We start from the raw sequence: 27,589 nt of genomic DNA on the forward strand, positions 1-27,589 counted from the left end.
TCACTTAGGCTGATAGGTATTCAACCGGTTTCTCCTGATTAACAAAACCTAATCCAGGTCTAATAAAATTCAGCTTCTAAGAGACGAATCTTTCAGCTGCTTTGTGCTTCTGTACATCTCAAAACTATTTGCCAAATTGACTTGTTTCCCCCCTGGATTCTATGCCTATTTTATACATGGGGAAACCAATGCCTGAAAGGTAATGTGTCAATTTGACAAGGGGGAGAGACAGACAGAGAGAGAAAGAAAGAGAATAGAGAGATGCCAAGAAGAAGTATGTTTGATGTGATAAATATTTCTAGTACAATCAGCCAAGGTTCCTAGATCCTAGGTGAAATAGAGGCTTCTATGAGAGATGAGGGAGGAAGAGCAGAAGAAAAGGAAGGGGGAAGGGAAGAAGAAAGTGTGATCAACGTGACCAGTTTTGGTATCTGATTTGGAGGTGCATTTATACGAAAAAAATAATAGGACAAATTATTTAAAATAGATACTGCTGGGGCATCCGAGATGCATCATTGCCACACCAACAGGGACAGCTGCTAAAAGTCTGTTCATAATTAGCTGGCTTGTTCCTAGCCTGACACAGCAACAGGACAGCTTACAGAAGAAAGACACAGCTGATCAGGCCATCCTAGTTACTCTTATCAGCTTCACATTCCAGAAAGCACTGAAGCCAATGTCTGCCTTGAAAGAGCTATTATGCCAAACACCTTTGCAAATGTTAGTGCTTTAATTTGCTTGTTTACTAAAGAACACTGTAAATGAAATAATACATTAGCCATTATCTTCTTTTGATTCATGAACGCCACACATTTACTTCCAAAAAAAGTCCAAGGGCTTTTACATAGGCTGTTGCCTCTGCTTACAATGCTCTCTGAGTACCCCACCTCTACTCCCACCCCTCAATTCTCAGCCATTGCCTGGTTCATTTCTACTCAAGCTTCTAATTTCAGCTTAAGCGTCGCTTTCACAGAAGGGCATTCCGATTTCCCTGGATTGAATGAGGTTTACTGTACTTCTTTAACTCATCACATTTACAATGGACTTTTAAAAATATATTTCTCCCACCCCTTCCCCAATTTATTCTGATGAATTCCTCCATTACATTATAAACAATAGAGGATCCTGCTTATGTTTCATTACTGTATGCCTAGCATAGTACCTGGCACATAATAGACACTCAAAATTTGTTGAATGAATGGATGGATAAGCAAATGAATGGATGTATGTAGAGACAGATTAAAGGAGAGGATCACACAAGTATCCTACTAAAGATACTACATTAATCAGAGTAACACTAGCTTTGACAACAAACCCCAAAATTTCAGTGGCTTGACACAACAGATGTTGGTCGCTTTGTCATATGATAATTTGTTGCAAGTGTTCCTAGTTGGGAAGAGGGGCTCTCTCCTCCGTGGTGAGTTAGAGCCAGGCCTCCTTCAAACTTAGAGAGAGAGAAGGAGGATGCAGCAGAGAAGTCCCACCTACTTCTTATAAGTCCCAGCCTGGAAGGGACACAGATAACTTCAGGTCACTCTCCATTAAAAAAAGATGATAATAATTTGCCACATCTGGAGGCAAGGAGGAGGTGCTGAGAAATGAAGCCCTTGTCTAGACACCCTCATCCCATTGACAGTACCACATGTAAAAAGGAGAGTTCATGTTTTTAGTAGACAGCTAGCATAGAACTAGCCACAAACATATCATCAGCCAACGCAGAAACGCAGGCTGAAACACGCCCTCCCTCCCCACTTCACTGGTCTGTACATCAATTGTTAATGACACCAACTTCTGCTTCATTTTGCCTATGAAATCATGGCCCTATAAGGCCTTCCTCACACTGATGTTTTGAATTATTAAGACTAAAGTCCACAAAGCTCTTCTTAATTTCCTTGAAGCTTTTGTAGCTTTCTTACATTATTGTATAGCTTTCTAAACACCATGTCAAAAGTTTACACATAGCAAAATGACCTATGTATTTTCAATGTTGACTTGACTGCCAAAATTCTCTTCTAAGTACCAAGCCCACCTTTATTTAATTATCAGTATTGTAATCTAAGGTAGCATGCCTGCATAGCAATAAATAGCTCTGATATTATATTTAAAAATCTAAATAATAGAAAAAAGAACAGCACTGAGCTTTGAACTACAGCTCAGTATAGTTCATTTTGTTAGCAGCAAGGAGAAGAAATATGAAGATCTCTAATTGATTTTAGTGAATTTTTGCCATTTCTAAAGAAAAGGATTACTGGTTAATCTCTTTGGATGTTTCATAAGCACAAAATATTACCTAAATAATAAGTGTATGCCCAAACGACGGGTGGAATAAACAGAAAAAATACTGCATGTAATAACCAAAACAAATTTATTAAAGATCATGGTCTCTACTTGGATGTATTTATGATAGAGAAACTGATTCTTATTTCAGTGAAAATGCCAATAGATTATATTTTCACAGCACAATATTATCCTGAGTGCACTGGTTTACTTGCAATAGTAATGCTGATTCTATGATAGTGGCTACTATGTTGACTATTTCTGCTTTCCTGAATAATCAATACACTCCCGTCTAAAGGCTGTTGATGCAGGGAAGAAGCAGTTTTTCTTTTCACCACTGGTGACCCCTCATACCCTGATTGCCTCAAGGAACAGATTTATTATGCTCATCAGCCAAAAGCAGATGGGTTGACCCAATAATTTATGTGGCCTTCTTTTCCTTCCAGATAAGTGATTCATTACTAATTTAAGGATTAAGTGATGTGAGAGTCAATTTTAGTAGAAAAGTTACACTGCTCTAAGTTTGCTTTCTACCATGAGTTTTGTTTAGGATGGTAATAACATTAAAATTGGTTACATATTGAGATTAGGTTTGCAATACTGCTGGCATCCAGTGATTACCCAAAAGGGTCTATTTTCATTGGCTTGAAGATGTAATCCACATACTCCTGGGGTCCCTGAGATTCTTTCAGATCTGCAAAGCCAAAACATAGTTGTGTGTGTCAAGAGACAGCTGCAACAGATATTCATGTTTCTCCTTGTATTTTAGATTCAAAAAAAAGTTTTTATAATGTACCCCCAAATTTCTCCTCTAATAACAGCTGTCATTTATTGGCACTTAGAACACACCCAACCTTTCACATATATAAATAATGTCTTCAATCCTTCCAATAATGCCAGGAGAAAACTATCCTATCACTGTCCCACTATTATACTTTGGAAGCACAAAACTTGTCTAGTTTCACAGATTCACAGCTATAGAGGAATTTGCCACAGAATGAATCATATCTCAAATCTCACCCATACCTGATTTAGGTGATATTTAGATGAGATGTTTGACAGAGTCGATGCTGGAATGGATTAAGACTGGTGGGATGGGGTGAATGTATTTTGCACGTGAGAGAACATGATTTTGGGAGGCCCAGAGGGTAGAATGTTATGAACTGAATGTGTCCCCCCCACCCCCAATTTCACATTTTGAAGCCCTAACACCCAGTGTGAATATATTTGGAGACAGAGCCTTAAAAGAGGTAATTAAGGTTAAATGAGGTCACTTGGGTGGGACCTTAATCCAATAGAACTGGTATCCTCGTAACAAGAGGAAGAGATACCAGGTGTGTGCATGTGCAGAGAAAAGGCCATATGAGAACATAGCAAGGAGGCAGCCTTCTGCAAGCCAAAGAGAGAGGCCTCACCAGAAACCAACCCTGCCCAGTACCTTTGTCTTAGACACCCAGCCACCACAACATTGAAAAAATAAAGTTCTGTCATTTAAGCTACCCAGTTGGTGGTGTTCTGATATGGTAGCCCTAGTAAACTAATATGGAAACTGAGGCACAGAAGTGCCAAGTAATTAGAGTCACTAAGTTAGTAGATGGCAGAGGGGATTAGAACCCTGTCTCTAACCACTGCACATACTGCCTCACCCAGCTCTCTCAGACAAGACATTCTCTCTCTCCAAAGAGTCCAGAAATTATATTTCTATATTACCTAACATATATTATCTAACATTATCTATAAAGTATAATAAATTCAGTATGTTAAAAACAGTCAGCCAAGCATAATTTTTTAATAAGATATTGAAAGTTCATGACACTAGAAATTCATTTTAACAATGATCAAAAAAGAGTGGAAGTCAGTAAAAATCAGATTTATCTTAGATTTTATCCCAGTTGAGCATTATTAAATAACCAAGAGAACTCTATGAAGAAACTGGCTTTTGTGATAAGGCATAACTAAAGGGTCACATGCAAATTCCATCCCTGACCCTACTAAGGAGGCAAGTCTCCCTGCTATTTTATCTCATAGTATCCTTTGGTTTCCTTCATAGTTAAACTCTAAGTATCTTCTCAATTTTGTAATTTGTGAAATTTGAGTAATAATAGTATTTTAGGGGACAAAAATAATTTACTCGCTACCCTTTATGAGTTCTTAGCTGGGATCCCCTGCTAAGGGATTAAGGCAGATTAACCAGAGAAAACAAACAGAAACTCATTAACGAGTGTGTTTTATATGTACATGAGAGAGAGATTCTCAGAGAATGAGTAATTCTCAAAGAGGTGGCTTTGAATTCAAGCTTAAATACCACTTCAGCTAAAACAAAGGAAAAAGGGTGTTTGGGGGAAGGTAGTTGAGGAAGTGACCAGAAAAGCATGGCAAACAAGGGGAAGGCTTGTTATGCAGATTGTCAGTGCCTTCTCCATCAGTGAGTCTCTAGTAATTTAGGGATATCCTTCTCTTCCTAGCACAGAGAGAGAGACATCCTTACCAATGGAGATTTCCTTCATAAATTTAAATTTCTTTTAAGAAAGGGTAACTTCCACTTTGTTCTCAGAGCTGCTGGTTCTCAAAATAATCCTTATGCCAAAAAGGCATATTTTGGGGTGGCATATTCTGGTTTCCTACAGTATCTACCTCTCAAAGTGTAAAGTTTAAACAGATAAATATACACAAAATGCTTGGAACAATTGCTAACACATAGCAGCAGAAGCTCAATAAATGTTAGTGGGTAGCATTTAATATAAATTATCTCATGTATTTGTGGGGATTGTTCATTCAACGTTTGACTCCCTGCTGCTGGATTATAAGCTTCCTGATGGCAGCGACAATTAACCACTGCGGCACACGTCACAACTGTTCCCTGTTATCCAGTTTTCCTCTCTATCTGGGCACGTGAAGTGATTGTGCTCCTTTGCTTTCTTGAAGCAGGGCATAACCATCGACTTGCTTTAGCCAATGAAATATGATCAGAAGTGTTCCTTCTGGGTGGAAGATTAAAATGCTGCACTTAACTCTCCACTTCTCTCTTCCCCTAACTCGGTGAACGTGGAAGCAGCTTTTGATATGACAGTAACACAGGGTCCTGACATAGAGGACAGCTACTCCAGGCAGTAAACTGGATCCATAGCAGACTTTGATGAGTAAGAAATAATCATTACTGCTTAAGCTCTGGGGGCCTTCGATTGATTTATTATAGCAGCATAAACTAGCCTATGTGGCTATCACAACCATTATATTCCTGCAGCCTAGAGTAAAGTCTGGCACATAGTAAGTGATTAAACACAATTCGACTAAATTAATAAATTTAAAAGTTTTAAGCAGCAATTAAAATGAAGAACTTTAATTTAAAACATTATTTCAACTCGATTCTGTATAAAATAAACAGTCTCAGAAATTTTACTGATTAGTATGTAGGGATGACAATTCTTTGAATACCAAACCATCATCTTAGATATCAAAGTTAGAGTCACACATGTTTTACACTCCAGAGAGACTCCATTAAAATTTTGTTGAATTTCAATTGAATAAGTTTTTCTGTGAAGTACTCTTCAAAAACCTTTATTTCTGCTATAGAGTCACTTACTTCAATCGCCCTATTTAAAGGTGCCAGTGCCTTGTAGAATGTTCATGCAAAATTCAGTCTGTGTGTGGTCCCTGCCTCCATGACAACCAAAAGCCAGATACAGAAATTCTTCCTAATCACGTAGATTACACCAGAAACCAGAAGAACCTCGAGGTCAAAAGTATTCAGAGAACGTGTTTAACAAATTGAATTTTCAGTTTCTCTGGGCAGGGAGGAGAAAAGGGGGATGGACACTTGCTTGTAGGATCTTTTATTTCCCATTCCAACAGGTATCATTTACCAAGGAAAAATTTACCAAGGAAAAATCTGGCTGTGGAATTGTGAGCAAGATCTACAATTTGGTAATGGTGGAGTGAGGCACAGGAATTGATCTTGCCACAGATAACGTGATAAGGCCTGTGCAGTGAGAAAAGAGACCACAAGAAAGAAGTCACAGAAAAAAGAAAGCTGTTCTCCAGAGCTAAAAATGGTACCAAGCAAATCAGTTCTTTAGGAAGGTTCATTAGTTTTTGCAGCTCCCCAGCTCTAGTGACTATGGGACCACCAGACTCATTATAACAGGTATTGAAAGGGAATCTGAATCTGGTTTGATTGAGGTGTCAGAACTAAGCATGTAAGGGGAGAGGGGATGGAATTTAGTGAAAGGTCGGTTTTGATCTGTGGGCTTTGAGAAGCTTTAGGCTTTGGAGAGGTAATAAGAGTACAGAGGATGAGTCAGGGTGCCTGGGCAAGCACCTTATTACCATTTGCTACTTGTGTGACCTTGGGCAAGTATTTAAACCTCTGTGTACTTCCATTTCCTCCCCCTGAAAAATCAGGATAGAATAGTACCCACCTCGAAAAATTGTTGTGAGAACTAAATGACTTGGTTAATACCTGTACCACAGGCTGTCCAGTGCCTAGGACACAGCAATTGCTCAGGAAATGTCAGCCTTCGTTCTTGTGGATCTGGTGCACAAACTATTCTTACCAGCTATGCAACCACATTACTTTTCTTCTCTGTGCCTTCGTTTTCTCATCTGTAAAATGTAATTCTTATGTCATACGGTTGTTAGAAGGAGTCTCGATACAACACCTAGTAGGGTACCTGGCTCAGTACATCCCACGATCGATGTTACCGGATATTAATACTATTTCTTCTAGTAAGAAACTGAATAGGGCAGCAGACATCCTGGCTCCGGCACCGGAAGGGCAGTGGGGTTGAATGTGGGTTTGGGTTTAAGAAATGAAGGAAAAGGTCCTCGTATTTGGAAAGAAATGTGCTGGATCTCCGAAATGACGCCTAAAATCTACTCACTCTTTGCATCCCTACTTCATAGCACAATACCAGGTGCTCTAAACATTTGCTGAACCCAATCAAAGCTCGGGTCTCGCGTCCTCACTGTCCAGCAGAGGCCGCTCTGGGCCGGGGCTCCGGGGACCCGAGAGCTGGGAGAAAGAAGGCCAGTGGGTGGCCCTGTCATCGCCGTGGCGCCCAGTGGGAGGGGTTTGGCGGCGGCGGTGGAGGCGGCCCCGACTCGGGCAGCTGGAATGGAGCAGAAGCGGACCGGGCTCCGGAGGGCACGCAGCTGACGGAGCCGCGCCGCGTTCGCCTCGCCTCGCCGCCTGCCACCGGAGCCTCCCGGGCCGAGCGTGCCCAGCCGTGCGCGCCTCCCGGTGCCACCGCAGCCCGCCAGGCAGAGTAGGAGCCGCCTGCGTCCGGTGCGCTCGGTCAGTCCCGGCAAACTCCCCGCCGCCCGCTCCGGGCTCGGCACCAAGCACCAGGGTACCATGGTCTGCAAGACTCTCTTCGCTCTTTGCATCTTCACGGCAGGTACTTGGCTCCGTCCTCCGCGAGCGGCCGGGCGCGGTGTGGGCACCAAGGGCCCGCGCTGGGGCCGGGCTGAAGCTGGGAGACTGGGAAGTAGGTGCCGCGCAGGTGGCCCGAGCGGTGCGAGCCTCGGGGGTGCGCGCGGGTGTGTGCGCACTTAGATTTGGGCTGATGTGCGCCTTCGGAGGTCGTGAGCCGCGCTGGAGGAAGGGGATGTCGGGGTCCTTCCTGCCGCAACCCGCGCGGGGACAAACTCCGGCTTTGTGGAACAGGTGGCTGGCTGCGCGGCGCGTTCGAACACCGGGTGGGCGACACCGACTGCTCCTCGAGGCTTCTTGTTTTTCGCCAGGGTCTCGGGACGCACCCTGCCAGAATCCGGGACCAGGCTTCTTGCCGCGGTTCGACCCGGGGTTGGGATGAAAACGTCGGCGGAGTCGGGGGTAGCTGTATCTGGGAAGCCTTGAGCCGTGGCTGCGCGCCTGGTGGGGCTGGTTTGCGTTCCCTAGACTTGAAGGTCTCTGATCTCCAGAGTCCCTTCCTAGTTATGCTCGGGGATGAAACGGCACAGTCCCATGGGCAGTGGCCCCGGCCGGGATCAACCTCGCGATCACCTCTGGGGGGGTTACAGATCTACCCGGTGGCCCAGAGTCTCCCCAAAAATGCACCGAATGGAAGGAACTAGTAACTTGGCTAAAACTAGCATCCCCTCAATCCACCTACTCCTCCCCGCCACACACTCCGCACACACACTGCCTCGGGACAGCTTCCCGCCTCGCGCCTCCCGGTCTTGGGACCACCGACGGCGGCGACCCTGGCAGGGGGTGCTAGGGAGAAAAGAGCCTGACCACAGAGCTCGTCTTGGTGGGGGCCGGGGAGAGATTCAGAACACTCTTTGAGTCTGGAGTTGGGTACCTAATTTTTCCGGAAAATGCAGCCCGACAAGGACAACTGATTGTGGATGAGGTACCGGTGGAAAAAAGTAGCCCGAGTGCGTGGCCACTGGCGTGGTTAGTCAAAAATGATCCAGAGCCACGTAGGACAAGCCCACTCGACTCCCTGAGTTCCTGGGGTTCCTGTAATTGTGGACACGAGTCATTTCAATCCCTTGAAAAGAAGCTAGAGGTTTCTTGGCAGCTCACAAAAGATAATGCAGTTTTAAGGAAAAGTTTGCCAATTTGAGGCTACAGCGTGGTATTTTCTGTACTTGCCGAACGTCTGAGAAAACACCCTTTTCGCTCCAATGTCTGTATGGTTTGGAGATGCGTCCGCAGATGGTTCCCGAACACCCTAAGGTAGCTTTGGTTGCGCAGCCTCGGACCAGGCTGAGAGAGCTTGGATCAGGCAGGTGTAATTGACATACCCAGCTCCGGGATTGCCATGCGTGGTGATTCCCGTAATCCTTGAAGCAAGAGGTGTTTTAAAAATGACATGGAAGGTTCCTCTACTTTTTGCTCGCTAAAAATATCTCTTCTTGAGGCTCAGAAAACCTTGAGAGAGCCCGCAGAGCCAGCAGATGGGTTAGTTTGCTTCCCTCGCCCCTCCCCGCCCCCCCCCCCCCCAGTGGCTTGCCTTTCTTTTTTTTTTTTTTTTTTCTTTTTTTTTTTAATAGCTCTGGCAGTTGGCAAAACCGGGATTAACCCTAACAAGCACTGTATTGTAGGATTTTTTTCCAAAAGAGCTCGAGATTTTTTTTTTTTTTTTTTTTTTTTTTTTTTTAATCAGTCTTACAGTTTAGACTCGCTGTTCCGGGGAAAGGAATATTGCCCTTGTCCAAGCCAAAGTGAGGAGTCTGGTGGCTCAGGGACCTGATGAGTAGCCCCATACCTACCTACCCTATGCTCCTCTTCCCCAAGCATGTGCGTCGGGATCAGAGCCAAGATGATCACAGCCTTCAGTTCTGGGGCTCCCGGACCCAGGAAGACATACTGCTTCTTTCCCTTAATTATGTTTCTATTCGCATATCCTAAACAGTGATGAAGCAAATGGAGGCTTCATCCTTCCCTCTGAAGTAGTCTCTTTAGGAGTCAGATTATTGTTAGAGCTACTTGCAATAAATTGTCAGAAGAATGATATAAAAATTGGTATAAATACTTCTTGAGACTCTGCACTCCAATGTAGGGTGTTTTCAGAATCTAAAATATTTTTCTAGAAAAAATAAATGTGTTCCTAAAGGAGAAAGGGGCAAGAGTTCTTGAAATGAAAGTGGCACACGTGTTTTCAGGGCTCATCCTGGAGCTCCCCTGGCAAAGCTCTAGTTAGTTTCACCAGAGGGTTGGTTGCTTCTTTTTTTTCTTCTCTTCTTTTGTACTCCAGCTTTAGAGGCCTTCAGAAAAAGTTTGTAAAACTTTTAAAGTGGTATTTTTGAGCTGGGAATGGGGTTGGGCAGGGAACTTTTTTAGCTTAACAAATCCTATCAATATATAAGTAGCATTTCCTCTAGCATGTTTAATGGGCACTTGCAAATAGATGTGCATTGTCGACAATCCAGCAAGGGTAGATTTCTACATTTATTCACTTGTACATTAAAAAGGAAGAAGAGAGAAACCTTGGATAGTCTTCATTTCTCTTAAGGTTGATTGTGGCAAGAAACTAGTGTGGCTGTTTTACAAATCATTTTCAAATACATTTTATTCCAGCACAGGGCATATAGGAGTACTGCCTTCAAATTAAGATACAAGCCAGACCTCCAAGGTTTGGCACCAGAACCAAGAAGGAAGGGAGGATGGCAGGTCACTGGGCACCTTCCACCTTTATCCCTCTCCTACTCCCCTCTGGGTTCTCTTCATTCATCCCCACCACCATGATTGCTGCTTTCTGGCATTTGATGGCCCAATTTATTTAAAAACTCACTCATTGAGATATCTGAGATATACTGGAAATTTCAAAAGACCTTTTCCAAACATTCAAGGAGGACGAAAGAGAAAGACACATAGGTAAGAGAGGCACAACCCCCATGACCCTACTTCTGCCCTGAGTATTCCCTGTCCATCCCTGGCCTCCCTTCAGGAAGAATACATTCCATCCCATTACCAGGCACTCTGTGCAGACTTATTGGTCACTCGGTGATCAAGACCAGAAGACCTGGATTTCCAGTCTGCCATCAGCTAGGGATCCTACTTGTTCTGGGCCTGTCAGATACCTCTTTTCCAGGTTCCTAACATCTAGAATGTCCTTATCCTTGAAGGAAGACCCCACCCTATACAATTATGGCTTTGTACCTACGATAGGTCCTGATATGTGTCAGCTCAGTAGACATATCACAGATATATTAAAATAAACCAAAAGTGCACACACATTTACAGGAACAACAATGTTGCCTGTGGTTTGTTGTGGGGGGTGGTAAAGAGTTGCTTGCATTCCTTTGGCCTGAAATCTCTAGTTACTTCCTTCATATGAAACCTCGTCTGAGAAGATGGACACTCTTCGTTGTTATCTGTTGCATTTACAGAGGCAGTGTTACAAAATGGTAAGTGCGAGGATTCTGCAGGTTGATTGCCTAAGTACAAATCTAAGCTTTACTACTTACTAATTGTGTGATTTAGAGCAAGTACCTTAACCAGTCTGAGTTTTCTTTTCCACAAAATTGGGGGAATAAAACCTCATAATATACCAACAGGTATACCATGCCAGGGACATAGTAAATGCTCAATAAGTGTTAGCATTTGTTGCTATTTCCTTATTAATAAAGTTTACTATATTCTACACTGATTAAGTCATCCTCTCCAAAAACAGAGTTTATATGTTTGCACTCAGACTATGTAAATCAAAGTTCTCAACTAATATTCCAGTGCAGCACCAGCTGTTCCAGTAAACCCAATGTGCAAATTAAGAAAATATTCAGCTGAGCCTACTAAATGCCTAATTTGAAAAGGTTAATAATGTGCCAATTCAGATTTAGCACTGTAGTCCAAAAAATGCCAAGTAACAAAAAGAAGTCTCACCAAGGACTTTACTTCTTCCACAGAGACTTTTGCAGACTGGTGTGTTTCAAAAGCTCAAATCAGCTAAACCTTTAAGGTCAGTTTCCAGGGTCACAAATTTCAGATAATTCAGATTAAACAACTTAGGAAAAGACAGGTCATTTTGTCTGAATGCTCCAGAATGGCTCTTTTCAGAACCCAGAATCATCTCAATAATTGCCAGATCTTTAATTTAACTTCAACATTTGGGTCTGGTCTAATTGTGCTATGTTTTTATGAGGAAAATATTGACCAAGTGTTTATACTGTTTTATTTAAGCAGAATTTCTTAAGCAATAATTTCCCCTTGGGGGTTATAGCACTCACTGAAACAGTCAAGAGTGACATTTTTTAAATGTTTTCAAAAGGGATTGGCTGTCTTAACATCAAAATGAAAGGAATTCTGCAATAGCAGTTACAGCAATTTGCTCCCTTTTGGAAGTATCTGTCACTGAAATTGGACATGTTAGTTTACGAATCGAATATTTCCCTTGCTCATAAAATATCAAATGAAACAGTTGCTTGGAAAAATTGTTTCATGTAGAAGACAATGACAGCTCTAAGAAGAGGTGGGCAGGTAGCGTCTGCTTTATCCAATGATTGCTTTTTACTTGGAAACGCAAGGCTAATAGGTTACCATTCAGTTAATGTGCAAGCAGGGTGACTATAAAATAAGACTGGTTTTTGTATGTAGTTCATTACATTTTTTCTAGTTATAGCTTAAATTATTTAAATAATGGGGATAGATGTAACATCAGATTTTCTTTTCTTTCTTTTTTTTTTTTTTGAAAGGTGAGCGGTAAGGGGATCTTAACCCTTGACTTGGTGTTGTCAGCACCACGCTCTCCCGAGTGAGCAAACCGGCCATCCCTATATAGGGATCCGAACCCGTGGCCTCGGTGTTGTCAGCACCACACTCTCCCAAGTGAGCCACGGGTCGGCCCTAGCATCAGATTTTCTGATAAGTGAATCTTTAAATGTTCATCATAATCCTTTACACCAGCATAGCCCATTTCTTTTACCTATTTTAACATTGTTTATAAACCTTGAGACTGTTGCTATTTTACAAATAATAGAAATCATTAAAATGAAATAGACAACTACAGAATTCTTTCCATCTGTGCTTTCATTAGTGCAGGGTGACATAATGTCAATTGAAAATACATTGTCTTAATTTTCCTTTGGCTAGTTTTGCCAGATTTAGCAAATAAAAATACACTACAGGTTGCTCAGTCAAATTTGAATTTCTGATAAACAGTGAATTCTAAGTGTGTCCCATACAATATTGGGGACATATTTAGACCAAATAATTCTTCATTGTTTAACTTAAATTCAGATTGAACTTGTTGCCCTATATTTTATCTGGCGTCGTTCCTTTGCCCTTTCATCTGCAGTTCATCTATGCAATGGGTTCTATATAGAATTTGCTTTATTTTGAACCCTGCCCCATGGGGCTTTAGTTGCCCTGCACCATTTCATTAAAAATAATGTTTATGGGAAGACATGGACATTTAGAGCAGCTCTCTCAGTTAGCAACTCATGGTTAGGATTTGGAGGAAGCTCTCACTCCAGTGAAATATTTTGAATTTGATTGCATATCCATTAACTGTGCATTGTGGTGTGTTTCTGAACAATAAGTGGGATTTCTGTAGCCTCCCTGAGCTATATTAACTAACCCCCTTTGACCCTTTCTTTTTTAAAAAATCAGTATATTTTTAATGGTAGCACTGTTCTTGCATAGGAGCTGGAACTAGAAGCCTTCTAGAATTTAGGTGGCAACTGATTAAAAAAGAAAGTTGTGATTAAAACTGAAAGCTTTGGATTTTAGTGATCTCTTTTGTGCCAGGATCTTAAAGACACCTTGCGAATATTAATTGGATAAGGTTTACATAATTCCTGCCAGGAAAGTCTGTTGGTATCACTTGAAAGCTGTGGCTATATAGAGCCTGAAGCAACATATTAGAATTTTAAAGCAGAAGTTTAAAAAAAAAAAATTTTTTTTTAAGCAATTGGAAGATAGTGAAAATTTGCACCTTTCATACCTAAGGCAAAATCTGTGAAGAGCTGTTAAGTGGAAAAAAAAATTGTGGAAAATTACCAGGCGTGATATTTAGAAAACATGTCCATTCAATACAAAATAAGGTGAGCTGGTAGAATGCAACTTTGATGATAATATTCTCCACTTACATGCCAAATTCTGACACCTGACTTTCTTTCCTGTAAGCAGGGAAATAAGGACATGGGAACTTCAGTGCAGGTGTTGAACATGAAAGGAATTAGATGAGAGAGAATTTTGTTTATTTGTGTTTTTTGTCCATGATTATGAACTTAGAGCTACCATTCAGACTTCCCACTGATTAGAACATATTATATTTCTTTATATGGGGTTATATAAGGAAATATCACACTCTTACATTGTCATATTCATACCAGCTTTGTGTGGTCCAGAAGCATAACCTCATTACTGACAGTTTATTCACTCACTATTGTATCTATGATGGATAGTTAATGGTACTGTCTGCCCCTTATGAAATATTTTCAGTTTTGTTGGAAAAGCATTTGTGACCTGTCTTAGTCCGTTCAGGCTGCTATACCAAAATGCCACAATCTGGGTGGCTTATAAAGAATAAGCATTTATTTCTCACAGTTCTGGAGGCTGGGAAGTCCAAGATCAAGGCACCTGCAGATTTAGTGTCCAATGAAGGCCCACTTTCTGACTCATAGATGGAGCCTCTTCACTGTGTTGTCACATGGTGGAAGAGGCAAGGCAGCTCTCTGGGGCCTCTTTTATAAGAGCACCAATCCCATTCATGAGAGGTCCACCCTCATGATCTAATCACCTCCTAGAGTCCCCACCTTCTAGTACCATCACCTTAGGGGTGAGGATTTCTACACATGAATTTTGGGGGGGACTCAATTATTCAGACTATAGAATGATTCACAGATAGACAGCAAACACATACTGTTTTACTGGGGTTGAACATTTATTTGACTGTTAAACACTCCACTCTATATGACTCTTGCTTTGTACCATATTTTAGATTCTTCAGGAAGAACAGTAACAATTATTGTAAGAATAAAAGGATACTCTATATGCTGTGTAAAAGTTACAATGCACTGTCTGTGTGTGTTTAGAGAATCATTTACGACCCCAGTCATTCTACTGTGTTAATGTAATGCGTTGTATTAAGAGAGGATGTTAGTATATCTCAAAATTATGACATGACGGGGCCTTGCTGCCACTTGTTCATCAGAGGGTCCCAAAGAAATCTGGTGGACTGGACACATCTTTCTCAGCCTGGGAAAGAGGCAAGTTATTGGTGGATCACACAGTCTGCCAGTCAGTCATGGGAATCCTTGCTGTTGATGGACTCTGCTGCATGAGAGTCAGCATCGAGACGTATTCTGTCATGTTCTACTAAGGGGGAGCCCTGGATGTTTTGTCTTAAAAATTTCAATCTTGATGGAGATGACATTCAAGAGGAGAGCCCTGAAATTCTACTTTTTGGAGAGCTGTTCAGACAGGTCTAAGCAGGAGAAAGGATTGTCAATTTTTGAGGGTAAATGATCATTCATCATTTACATTATAGGACATGTTGGTGGGGAAGAAAGTGTGATATCAAATTACATGTGAAAACTGGATAAGAAATGGACAATAGGAAGAGTCAGTGAATATTTCAGAATTTCTGCACAGGCTACATAGGAGAGGCTAGGGGCACAGTGTTGCATGAGACTGAGAAAATATCAGATGGATGAATGAGTGGCAGATGATAATTAAAATTACTTGGGAGTAATTTTAAAGGCCCAAATCACCTCTTGATCCTACTGCTGGGAATGAAAAATGTATCGAGTTTAATTTTTAGAGAGGATAGGGATGCTTCCTCAAATTTATATGAATATAAAGCCTATTTTAGTACACCTTTTTAGTTCTGTGAAAGGTTGCAAGTTGAACTTTTCAGATGAAACAGTATGGTGGTCCCTGTGGCAGATAATTAAGGTACTCCCAGCATTGAAAAAGGGGATGAAGAAAAAGAAAATGCCCTGAAATGCCAAGATGAATTCAGCTGCATGGCTTAGATCAATTCAAGAGGGTCAAGTGAGTGGCCTGAGGTTGCTTACTTCCAGGCAGCCTTTCTAGAACTGAATTTTAAAAATAGTTCTATGATGAGCAGGCTCTTCTTTAAATGCTTATAAGCAGATAAACACAGCCCTGATATTTATCGGGTAAGAATGTGATTTGGGTCATTTTATGAGAAGCAACATGGTATGGTATCACAGGACTTTGGAGTAAGACAGATTAGCATGAAATGCCAACTCTGGAATCTCAGTTTCCTCCCTCATAGGGTTATAATAATATACATAGAATGCCATGGGTCTAAACATTCAACCAATGTCTACTAAGCCTGTACACCAAGAGACAAGATTTATTTTATTTTACTTTATTTGTCTGCCTCCCATGATTAGATTGTAAGGTGCATGAGAGCTCAAATTTTAGCTGTTTCATTTGCTGCTATATCCCCAACATGGTGGAACACAGTGAGACACATATTGGGTGCTTAATAAACATTCATTCAATTAATTTTTAATTGAGAATCTACACATGCTGAACATTCTTGGAAGCTCTGAGCATACAATAATGAACAACATAGACAAAAGTGTATCCTCGGGGAATCAACCTTCTTTGAGGATGATGAAGTTTGACTTAGTCAAAAGAAAACAATAGTTGAATATCTCATGGTTATCTCAAACTCAACATGTCCAAAATTGAGCTTCTAGACTTCCTTCCTCAGAGGCTCCAGCTGAAGTCTTCCCCATCTCAACGAATGGCAATTCCAACTTCCTAGGTGTTCAGACTGCAAACCATGAGTCATCCTTGAGTCTTTTTTTTTCTCAGCACCCCTCATTCAGTCCTTCAAGAAAATCTCTCTGCTCTGCCTTTAGAATATATGGAGAATCTAGTCACTTTTGCCACCTCCATTGCTCTCTTTCTCGTTTGTGCCACTGTCATCTTCCTGCTGGAATGCTGCAGTAGCCTCTCTCAGATCTGCCAGCTTTCATCCTTTTCCTCCTAAGGTCTGTCTGATACATAGCAACCGTTAACCCATTGTGAACGTGTAAGAGGATGTCACCACTCTGTTCAAAGCTCTGTTATGGCTTCTCGTGGCATTCAGCGTAAAAGCCCAAGACCCTAAAGTGACTGTCAAGACTTGAATGAGCTGGTGCCTCATTTGTTCTTGAACCTGATCTTCTACCCTCTTCTTCGCTCTCTCTACAAGCAGCCGTACTGGGTGCCTTATAGCATGCCAGGGCTGGTTCCTCTGTCTGGAACATATTTTCTCCAGATATCCATAAGGTTAATTCCATAACCTCCTTAAAACCCTTGCTCAAGTATTAGCTTCTCAGGGAGACTTGCCCTGACCAACATCTGAAAATTAAGTCTGCTCCACCTGCCAGCACTGTACACCCAGTGCCCCTTGCCTGACTTTTGCTTCTACTTTTTCTCTGGTATCTATCTCCCTCCATCTCTTCCCCTTCCCCCTCACTGAAGCACAGCTCCAAGAGGACAGGGACTTTGTCTGTCTTGTTTTGCTGTGGTATCCCGCAATGCTAGAATACTGTGTGTCATATATGGGGTACTCAAAGTCTATTTATTGAATTGGGTGATTAAGTACATTTTTGAGGGCTGGCAAAATGAAGACAATTCAAATTTTGCCTTATATCACCTACCCAAAAATGAGACATTGGCAAACTTGCTTACTATCAGGTGCTATGTCCGGTGTCTCCAAGCAGTTTTTCTTGTTATTTATTTATTATTATTATTTTTAAATTTTTTTTCTTAGTGACTGACAAGGGGATCACAACCCTTGGCTTGGTGTCACCGGCACCACGCTCAGCCAGTGAGCACACCGGCCATCCCTATATAGGATCCGAACCCGTGGCAGGAGCGCCGCTGCGATCCCAGTGCCGTGCTCTCCCGAGTGAGCCACGGGGTCGGCCCTTTATTTATTTTTTTTTTAAATGAGTCAGGACTTTAGTCTTCATTGAGTATTACAGTATTACATAAGTCAAACTTTAAAAATCAGCTATTGTTGATCTATGCACATACAAAATTTTTCTTAAAATGTAATCCCTCCCCCCCCCCTTTTTTTTTTATGTGGACATCATTTTTAAATTGCTGAAACTCTTAAACTCTCTGGCCAGTTAAGAATATGTCACCTTTGAGCTCAACTAGGGATGATAAAGATATCTCCACTATTTGAACATTTTCGAGAATTTTCTGATTAACTAAAAATAGCCTGCTGATGAAAAGTGATTTGAGTCTAAGGGGAGCACAATTGGCAATTACCCAGTAAATGTGAGAAAGTCAGGTAAATTCAAATGCTGAGTGATGAAGGTGGAAGTTATCACTATATAAGCTCAAGATCAGATTGGGAGTTTTCTTGACCTTAGAGACCCTGTTTTCTACCTTCCTTTGTGATTCTGAAATCTGAATGGTGTTTTAGCCTAAGCAATGCATAGAAGTGATGGTGAAACCTTGACTCAAATAAAACCTGCATCCTGGATTTGAGGGAGGGATTGCATTTGTTATCTACCCTGCAGGGCTGACACCCTTTGACATGGCTGGTATTCAAGTTGCCCAGGTAGGCAGATCCCCCGCTTTACCGCGCAGCAGATACTCATGGTGCTTTCTGGATTACTCAACATAGGAATGTTTAATTATTTAGTAGCTGCCAAAAAGAGCATGAGCTTAAAAAATAACAACATACTTGTCTTGAAGCCTTAGGGTTAATGATAAAATCTAAGATTACATCCACTTGAAGAACAGCAAACCAAAGGCGGGGAAAGGTGACACTTTATATTAGAAACATTTGCCTTGCTTGTTCCATGAGGTCCATGTGTCCATTCTTGAGGAGGGCAGGCTCTCGGCCATCTTGAAGTTCAGCCTCCTTGGCTGTAAAGGTGCGGGCAAAGGAGAGGAGCCCTGATCTTGTACTGGAAGCCCGACAGGGAGCTGTGTCTGGTGTTTCAGACATGGCACTGGAGGACGGGTGACCATTCCGCCAGCTTTCCTTCCATGGAAGATGCCATGTTCCCTGAGTGAAATGAAAAGCAGGGCCCAATTTCTCACTGGAAGGAAAAAGAACACACATAACAAGAGAAGGCTTGTGATGCTCAAAATCTCATATGCGAATGTGGCTGCTGGAAGAGTGAAAATAACTACATGGGGAATAGAGTTTCAGTTTGGGAGGTTAACAGAAAGAGGAGAAATGTGGGTTTGGAGATTCAGAAGTTTACAGCCAAGTTTTCAGTAAGAAAAAAAAAAGTCAGTAAGTGACAGCTGTCTCTTTTTTTACAACAATTTTTAAAAGCTGTACTCAAGTATTGGCTTTTTATTATTATTATGGAAACTATAAACATACACAGAATTAGACAAGAGTATATATACCTATTGCCTCTGCAGACCTGATTCAAAGCCTTGTTTGTTTGTTTGTTTTGGTTAAGATGTATTTTTATAAAGGACGTATTTCAATAAAATACATCTTAACCAATCAATTGGAAACAATGTAAATGCCTAACAATAAAGTGCTGTTCAAATAAACCAGCACACATCCAACACTCATACTGGGCAATACTAAGCAACTGCTTAAAGAAGTAGTTCAGTAGTACTGACATGTACAAATGGTTACAATATATGGAGCCAATATATTGTAACTTTGTATTTTACAATGTATTGAAAAAGCTAGCTACAGAATAAGATGTTCATTGCGATGAAACATTTAACACATTATGTATACGTGTGTGCCTGCAGAGAAAAGGGTATGGAAAGATGCAATGGTTCTCTCTGGCAACTGAGTTGGGTCACTTTCATTTTTTACTCTCCCTCTCATTTGCATTGCCCGAATTTTTTTTTTCTTATAGTTTGTATTGCCTTTCCAATTATATGTTATAAATATCTTCAATCCCTCTTTAGCAACAGTTAATGGGGCCATAGTAACTGCTAGATGGCTCTGTCGATCCTCAAAATCTTGATTCAAAAATCGTTCAGATGAAGCCCTCAAAAATAACGTCTTGGGCCGGCCCCGTGGCGCACTCAGGAGAGCGCAGCGCTTGGGAGCTCAGCGGCGCTCCCGCCGCGGGTTCGGATCCTATATAGGAATGGCCGGTGCGCTCACTGGCTGAGCGCGGTGCAGACGACACCACGCCAAGGGTTGCGATCCCCTTACTGGTCACAAAAAGACAAAAATAATAATAATAATAAAATAACGTCTTAAAGAAGCAAATAACCTCAGAAAGTTTTACAGAGCAACACTGATGTAATGAGCAGGGAAGGTTCTGGGAAGAAATTGACTTAAAGTAATATTACATTTTCTAAAACCAGAGTGCTGCATAAATCATTGATCAGGATGACCGTCTTGGATAGTATTTTAAGAGGCTCTGAGTTAACTGATTGGCATTTAAGGTATTTTGTTAGTTTTTTAAGTCTCTTCAGTATTTTTCACTTTGGGGAGCAATTTCTTAAAATATTATTCTAAGCTTTTCTTAAATGAAAGTAGATAACTTAGATATCAAATAAGAAAAATAGCCTTCAGAAGAATATATGATTTATTTTTCTTCTGGCAACATTAAATTTGCAATGTCATCTTTTAATAAAATAATCAATAAAATGTGGTCTAGGCAAATGCTAAGAATCTATTATTAATACACTGCAGCATTGTCAGAGAACAATGCAGGTGTGACTGGGAAGAAGGCTGGAGCAGACGGGACTGGAAAAAGCTTTGACATGATGTAGGCCAACCCCTCGTATTACAGATAAAACTAGACCCATGGCAGGGGAGTGACGTCAGGTCACATTTTTAATTTTTTGTCTTACTGGGTATATCACACATTATGCTACATTCATCTCATCTGCAACTTCATCTAATCCTCCAACAACCCTATGAGGTAGGCAGTACTATTCCCATTTTGCAGTGCAGGTCACTGGGGCTCAGAAGTTAAGTAAACCGTCCCAGATCACACAGTGATAAGCAACACAGTTGGGCTTTGAACCCAGGCTTCTAATCTTTAACTACCTCTGCCCCCACTGCCTTGAACTGCCAAATCAATTGCTAAATCCTCTTGTGGCAACGTAGTCTCTAGAATTTCTCTTGACTCTGATTCTCCCTTTTATCCCCACAGCTACACCCTTGCTTGAGAATCTCATCATCTCTTCCTAGAACACCATTTTTCTTCCCACAGTCCCTCAACAGTTTTGGGGACCCATTCAGGCCAGGCCGAATTGCCTGTTTCCTAAGTAGGAGAAACAGACCCAAATCTGCTTAAGAGTCTTCCTGGTGCTCAGATTGTGGTGTCTAAATTCTGTTTCCACTAAAGAAATGAAGGATCCTTGGAGAAGTGGCTGCTTCCAGATCTGGGTTAAAAAATGTATAAGATGACTCTGGAACATCTTCTTAGACCAGATAGCAAAGAAGTTCTCAAAGACTCCTAGGGTCCTGTCACAAAGACTCAGAACCACATAATGAGGCTCACACTGGCCAATGATGAGACAATACAAACATTGATGAGGATAATAATTGCAGTAGATTGAAACACCCTGGATACATTTAAACTCATGAGTTCATAATGATACCCTGAACAAAACAATGACAATACAAAACTTCATTGATCTTCGTTGGAGGGTGCTAACAAACCAACACATTGTTTTGAGAAATAATAGATAACTAGAAAAAAAATCCAGTATTCTAGATTAATTTATCTATCTTATTCTTCTGCCTTTACTTTATGAAGTATACCATTGGTAACCAAATATTAGATAATGGGATAATTGATTGTCTCTATAGAAGTATTCCAGCTAATAAATGAAGAAGGCACAGTAGAAATAGAGTATTACTATATCACATGACCTAATGAGTGGGTGGATCTTGGCACTGATCATCAGTGGCTGCCAACATGAAGTGTGACACAACCAGATACTCTATCTCCTGATGGAAGAACACACTGTCCACTATGAAACAATCTTGCCAAGTTAAAGAGAATCTGCATCTGATTAAGCCTCTAAGTTCAGCTATCAAGTTATAAGAAATACAGAGGACTGAGGAAAATGTTAAATAACACCATCAAAATGAAATCGGCAAACTCCAGACTATAGAAAACTTCATGGTATCAATAACCTGGTTTCTTCAGTAAATGAATATAAGTAAAGAGAGAGAGAGGTTGAGAGAAAGATGGGCAGATGAGGGAGGAATTTATAGACTAAAAAGAGATGAGAGACATAGCAATCAATCAAAATTTTGACCTTATTTGGATCCTGAATCAAACCAAAACTTTAAAATTAAATGACGACATTATGAGGCAATTGTGGATTTGAACGCTGACTAGATATTTGATGATATTAAAGTATTATTAATATTTTAAGCATGATAATGGTATAGCCCTTATGCTTGCAACAACCCTTATCTTTTAAAGATGCATACCATTATATTTGCAGAATAAATGCTGTGATGCTTTGGATTTGCTTCAAAATAATATGAGAGTAGATGAGAGTAGGTTTCATTATACTCTTCTCTCCTGCTTTGTTTTTCCATTAAAATTTTCCATTATAAAAAGTTTTTTAAAAGTATTTTTCAGACCTTCCTGTTGCTCACAGAAACAAGTCCAAACTCTTTAGCACTCTGAATTAGAGGCAGAACAAATGAAAGGAATTGCAGTTCATCATGGTGTGAGAGGCCAGAGAAGCAGATAGGCATTCTTGTTTGGAAGTCTTCCCTAAGAAGGGAACACTTGCCACATACCTTCAAGCCTCTCTGCCTCTGCCCATGCCATTTCCTCATTCTAGAAAGTCGTACTACTCCATTCTCTGCCAACCAGAATTCTCTTCCTCTTGCAAGCTCAAATTTCTCCTTAAGTGGTTTGCACATATTAGTCCTCCTGGTCTTTCTGCCTTTACAAAGCAGGGATCATGTCTTAGCTTCATATCCCTCCCTCCCCATATGAGCACATACATAGAGAGTGTGCCATGCTTGACAAACTGAACTGAAGAAACTGATACTCGAAGATGTGGACCCTGAGGTCTCATAGCTAGTTCGTGGCTAAACTTAGCCTAAAGATCTCATGTAAACTTAAGTCCCCTGACTTCAGGGTCTCCAAAGTCCCTTCAACCTTGTTCACCAGCATTCCTCTCCTTGAGAGAAGTAGCACATTAACTTAGAGTAGCTGAAAGTTATTATCTATAGCCATGCACTGGCATACCAGAGAGCATGGAGGCTCAAGGGAGTGGACCATAGAGCAAATACGTCTTGACAGAGGAAGTGGCCTTGGACCTGGGATGCCCCTGGATCAGGAGTCACACAGTGGGAAGCACCATGAATGCACTGGATACCAAAGGGCCCCAAGGAAGCAGAGAAGGGAGAGGTGGGAGTCTGCAGGAGATCCAGCTGGCCCGCTTCATGCAATTGCGCCTCAGCAAGTGAAATTTGGAAAGGAATTACATGTGATCGCTTTCCAGACAAGCTTACTATATTTGGGCAACCAATCTTACCTGCACATCCCTATAAAATAAAATTGTCACTCTAGACAAGTGAATGCAATAAGGATTGCCTTTTAAAAACCCACAGGTAGAGCTAGCTAGTGCTAACCACAGGGGAGATTTCTATAGGAAAGAGATAATCCACAGGGTCCTCTGAAAAATGCATCTATTTGGTTTCATCCTCAATAGGGAAAGGGCATGAGCTGTGTTTCTGCATTGGTAGGTTTTCTTATTTTATCACCGCAATTCACAGTTTAACCTTTGAAGTGTGGTGTCAAGACAGAGTCTAGGTGAGGCCAATAATAAGTTCATGATGGCAAACAAGTCCTATGGAAATGAAGGGTGGTGTCAAGCTGAGGTGGTCCCCTCAGGCTGGCCCCTTCTCGTTTTCAACATAATCTGCTTCTGCAGTAGAAGGGGAGTGCCAGAAGGGAGTTTTGTTTTCCTCTCAGTTTTTATGTCACCAAAAGGACACTTTTCTTCCTTCAAACCTGGGACTTAGAAATCTATGCTAGTGTCATCAACCAAGACTAGAGGAAGTTAGAAGGAATTGTGCCTTCCTGGACAGAAAGGGAAAACCTTCTGTTCCTCTCAGTTACCCAGCAGCAGAGGTTGCCAGTAAGTGCATGTCTTGTCCCCAAACATGACTTCCCCCAAACTGCTGTGAGCCACCCGTCCCCTTGAACTATAGCAACCTGCCAAACTTGGGATAAATATAGATCAGCTATGGTCTGAATTTCCTAGGACTGCCATTACAAATTACCACACACTGGGGTGGCTTAAATCAACAGAAGTGTAGACTCTCACAGTTCTGGAAGCTAAAAGTCTGAAATCAAGGTTTCAGCCGAGCCACACTCCGGGAGCTCCAGAGGAGGATACTCTGCTTCTTCCAGCTTCTGGTAGCTCAGGTGTTCCTTGGCCTGTGGCAGCATAACTTTAATCTCCACCTCCATCTCCCATGGCCTTCGTCCCTCTGAGTCTGTCTGTGTCCGGATTTCCCTCTTATAAAGACACCAGTCATCCTGTCACATGGGATTAGGGCCCGTCCTCATCTTAGCTTGATTATATCTGCAAAGACCATAATTCCAAACAAGGTCACATTCGCAGATACTAGAAGTCAGGGTTTCAACATGTCTTTGGGGGGGACACATTTAACCCATAGCTGTTATATTATTTTCACTAATGAAAGAAGCAGTTAATAACTTAATCAAGTATAAATCACTTTTACTCAAGATATCAGATGCTATCACCTCAAGTATTTTTTATTTGTTTACTTATTATTATTTATTTATTGCTCTTAATGGTAGATGGCTGGTTGAGACTGTTTAAATCTGGTGTTTCTCAAACTGAGTACTGCAGGCATTTAGAGGGAGGCATTTCTTCAACACATGGAGACAGCATCCCTGGTCCCTGATTGTTCCATAACAGTAGCATCCTACAGGCATTGTGACAAGGGGAAAAAAAGAAAAAGAAAAAAAGAAAATCAGGAAAAGCAAAAAAGAAGGCAGGAAAAAGGAAAGAGTGAGGAAATGCCTTCGCACATTTCCAAGCTATCGGACTCACTGAAAACCAGTAGTCTCAATTAATAAGATTTTTAATGTCCCTCCTGAGAGCCCCACACAGAATGGGTTGTCCTAAGCAATAACAGTTCTGGTTACTCAGCCAGCCCGCCAACTGTGAGAGGCCTCTAGATGATTCAGGAATGTTCTGATTTGGACAAGTCTAGTTAGTAGCATATATACTATTTTGGAGGCATGTGGCAGATTTCAAGGGCACCGTTTCATCGCTCCTCTGTAATGTTTAATACAATATTTTTTATAACACTGTGCCTCTGGTAGAGTCAAGAAGAGTACAGAAAGAGAGCAAAAAGTTGCAGGAGGTGAAAATAGCCTCCTGCTCTTTTTTAGTGTAGCTCATTTGCAGTGCAGAAATGATGCCTTCCCTCTGTTTGTGTGCAAGGAGGGTATGATCCACTTTCTAAAAAGTATCTTTTTCTCAGTTCTGTGTAATGTATTATAGGGTGTGGGGATGTGGGAGGTCACAGAAATCTTTAGTGGAAAAATGCAGAAACTGTGACTTTCTAGGACAGTGGGTTTCTGTATGCCAATATGAAGAGTGCTTGTGTGAAATGTGTATATATGTGTATTTGTGAGTGGGATGCGTGTTTCCCTCCTTCCTTAGCTGCTTCCTTCCTTGCTAAAATAATTAGAAGAATTTTTAAAGGTGTACATCAAGCAGCTTTAGAAAGAATGTTTCCTTTTTTAAGGAAAATTAACATTCAATGAATTCATACATTTTCTGGAATACCTTAAATTCACTTTCCCTCCCCATAAAAAGTAGGATATTCTATACGTTTAAAAGCCATGACCATAGTCATCCATCTCTTCTGATTACTATCTATGATGTTTACTAGATAAACACGGACATATATTTGGTTCTGCAGCTACCTTTTTGATGTTCTTTTGAACTCACAGCTTTCCTTATAAGTCAGAGTAAAAACCAACATTTGAAACTCTTTCCTCTGGAAAAAATAATAATAATTTCACACATAGGATATTTAATTACTTAGTTTCACTTATATAGGTAAGAGAAATATTCTAAGAAAAGTGAGAGATCTGTTTTCTAAAGCCTTTATTGATTTGGGTTATTCTTTAAGGAATAAATAAATAAATAAAAATGTAAAGCTCTGAAACTGTAAACAAAGCTCCTTGATGAGAACTGAGTTCATGCTGAGATAAAAAGTTACAAAGCAAGAGAACAGCCTCATTATATTTTTAAAATCCCAGAGAGAGTCATTGTTTTGCCAGAGCAATGTGGTAAGACAGCCTGGGACCCAACATCAGTGCCCAGGAGACTAGGAGTAAAGAGCTTTAGAAGCTTTGAATTTTTTTAAAAAAACAATTAAGATGAAAGGAGTTAATCAGGAAATCTGAAGTTATATAAGGGGTGAGCAGGTCAACCAGCTCATATATCTGGTTTGGGGCACATGCTCGGAATGACCAAACTTTTCCATGGAAGATTGTACTTTATGATAATTATTCCAGCATGAAAGAAGTGACAAGAAACGCCAAAATTTGAAAAACAATCTGCACAGCCAGTGACATCTGAGGACGTGTTGGCCTCTCCAGAGACATCCAACCCAGGGAAGCAGATGAGCCAACTGGGGGCTCCAACCTGGAGTGCCCGACAGGAAGAGGAAGTGGGTCACGTATGGTGACACAGCTTGTCCCTCCTGGCAAGTCACGCTGACTGATTTAGAGACTATCGACTCCACCGTGGCTGGCCTGGCCGCCTCATGACCTCCTCTTCAAAGGTGGCCTGAGGCAAAAACTAGAAGTAGATCTGAAGTATGTTCTCTGAAGCACAAATGCTCAGTATCCACAGTAAATTCTTCTTGAAATTAGTGGAAAGAGAACATTCACTATTCAAGCAAGAACCACACAGGAAGAACCAAAAGTCTCTTGAGATGGTGAGTGAAGGAACAGGAGTTCTAGGGAAATGACCCAGTATCTTCCTGACTTATTCAGGGTTGGGTCGGGGTTTCTGAAAGTTATAGAAAACTTGAACTAGAGAGGCAAGGTTTGTTGACATGTGCCAGTTGATCCTTCACTACACCTTGGCTAGTAAAAGTGATGCCATTTATCTTCTTTCCCAAACCGTGTCTGTTCTGGTCAAACTTTATCCACAGTAGCAGCCTGGATTTGAAGGGTGCCTATGTTCTTTGCTGAGTACTTACTGCAAGGTTTTTAACAACCCAAATTTGACCTGTGTTTGATTCATAATGCCAATAACAAGAACAAAAAATGCTGCTGTTTTGAAATTACATAGATAGCAACATGTAACTCAGAACCTATTACGCGCTCCCTGCTCATGTGCTGTCCACTCCCTGCTCATTTGCTATGCACTCAGTGCTCATTTGCTGTCTACACTCTGCTCATTTGCTATGCACTCAGTGCTCATTTGCTATGCACTCCCTGCTCATTTGCTATGCACTCCCTGCTCGTTTGCTATGCACTCCCTGCTCATTTGCTATGCACTCCCTGCTCATTTGCTATGCACTCCCTGCTCATTTGCTATGCACTCCCTGCTCATTTGCTATGCACTCCCTGCTCATTTGCTATGCACCCCTGCTCATTTGCTATGTACTCCCTGCTCATTTGCTATGTACTCAATGCTCATTTGCTGTCCACTCCCTGCTCATTTGCTATGCATCCCCTGTTCATTTGCTATGCACTCCCTACTCATTTGCTATGCACCCCCTGCTCACTTGCTATGCACTCCCTGCTCATTTGCTATGTACTCAATGCTCATTTGCTGTCCACTCCCTGCTCATTTGCTATGCATCCCCTGTTCATTTGCTATGCACTCCCTACTCATTTGCTATGCACTCCCTGCTCATTTGCTATGCACTCCCTGCTCATTTGCTATGCACTCCCT

The 27,589-nt window shown here is 41.3% G+C and overlaps 1 protein-coding gene across 2 annotated transcripts in view; it reads left to right on the forward strand.

Annotated features, from left to right (window-relative positions):
• Positions 1-7,371: 7,371 nt before the first annotated feature.
• Positions 7,372-27,589, forward strand: part of PARM1 (prostate androgen-regulated mucin-like protein 1) — a 103,138-nt gene continuing 82,920 nt past the window's right edge. For both annotated transcript variants that reach the window (XM_063108159.1, XM_063108160.1), the window contains exon 1: positions 7,372-7,673. In XM_063108159.1, coding sequence (XP_062964229.1) covers positions 7,631-7,673 — 43 coding nt within the window. In that variant the 5' untranslated portion in view covers positions 7,372-7,630. The remainder of the gene's footprint in view (positions 7,674-27,589) is intronic.

This window comes from Cynocephalus volans, chromosome 9 (genome assembly GCF_027409185.1).
Source record: "Cynocephalus volans isolate mCynVol1 chromosome 9, mCynVol1.pri, whole genome shotgun sequence".
In the NCBI taxonomy this organism is placed as follows: domain Eukaryota; kingdom Metazoa; phylum Chordata; class Mammalia; order Dermoptera; family Cynocephalidae; genus Cynocephalus; species Cynocephalus volans.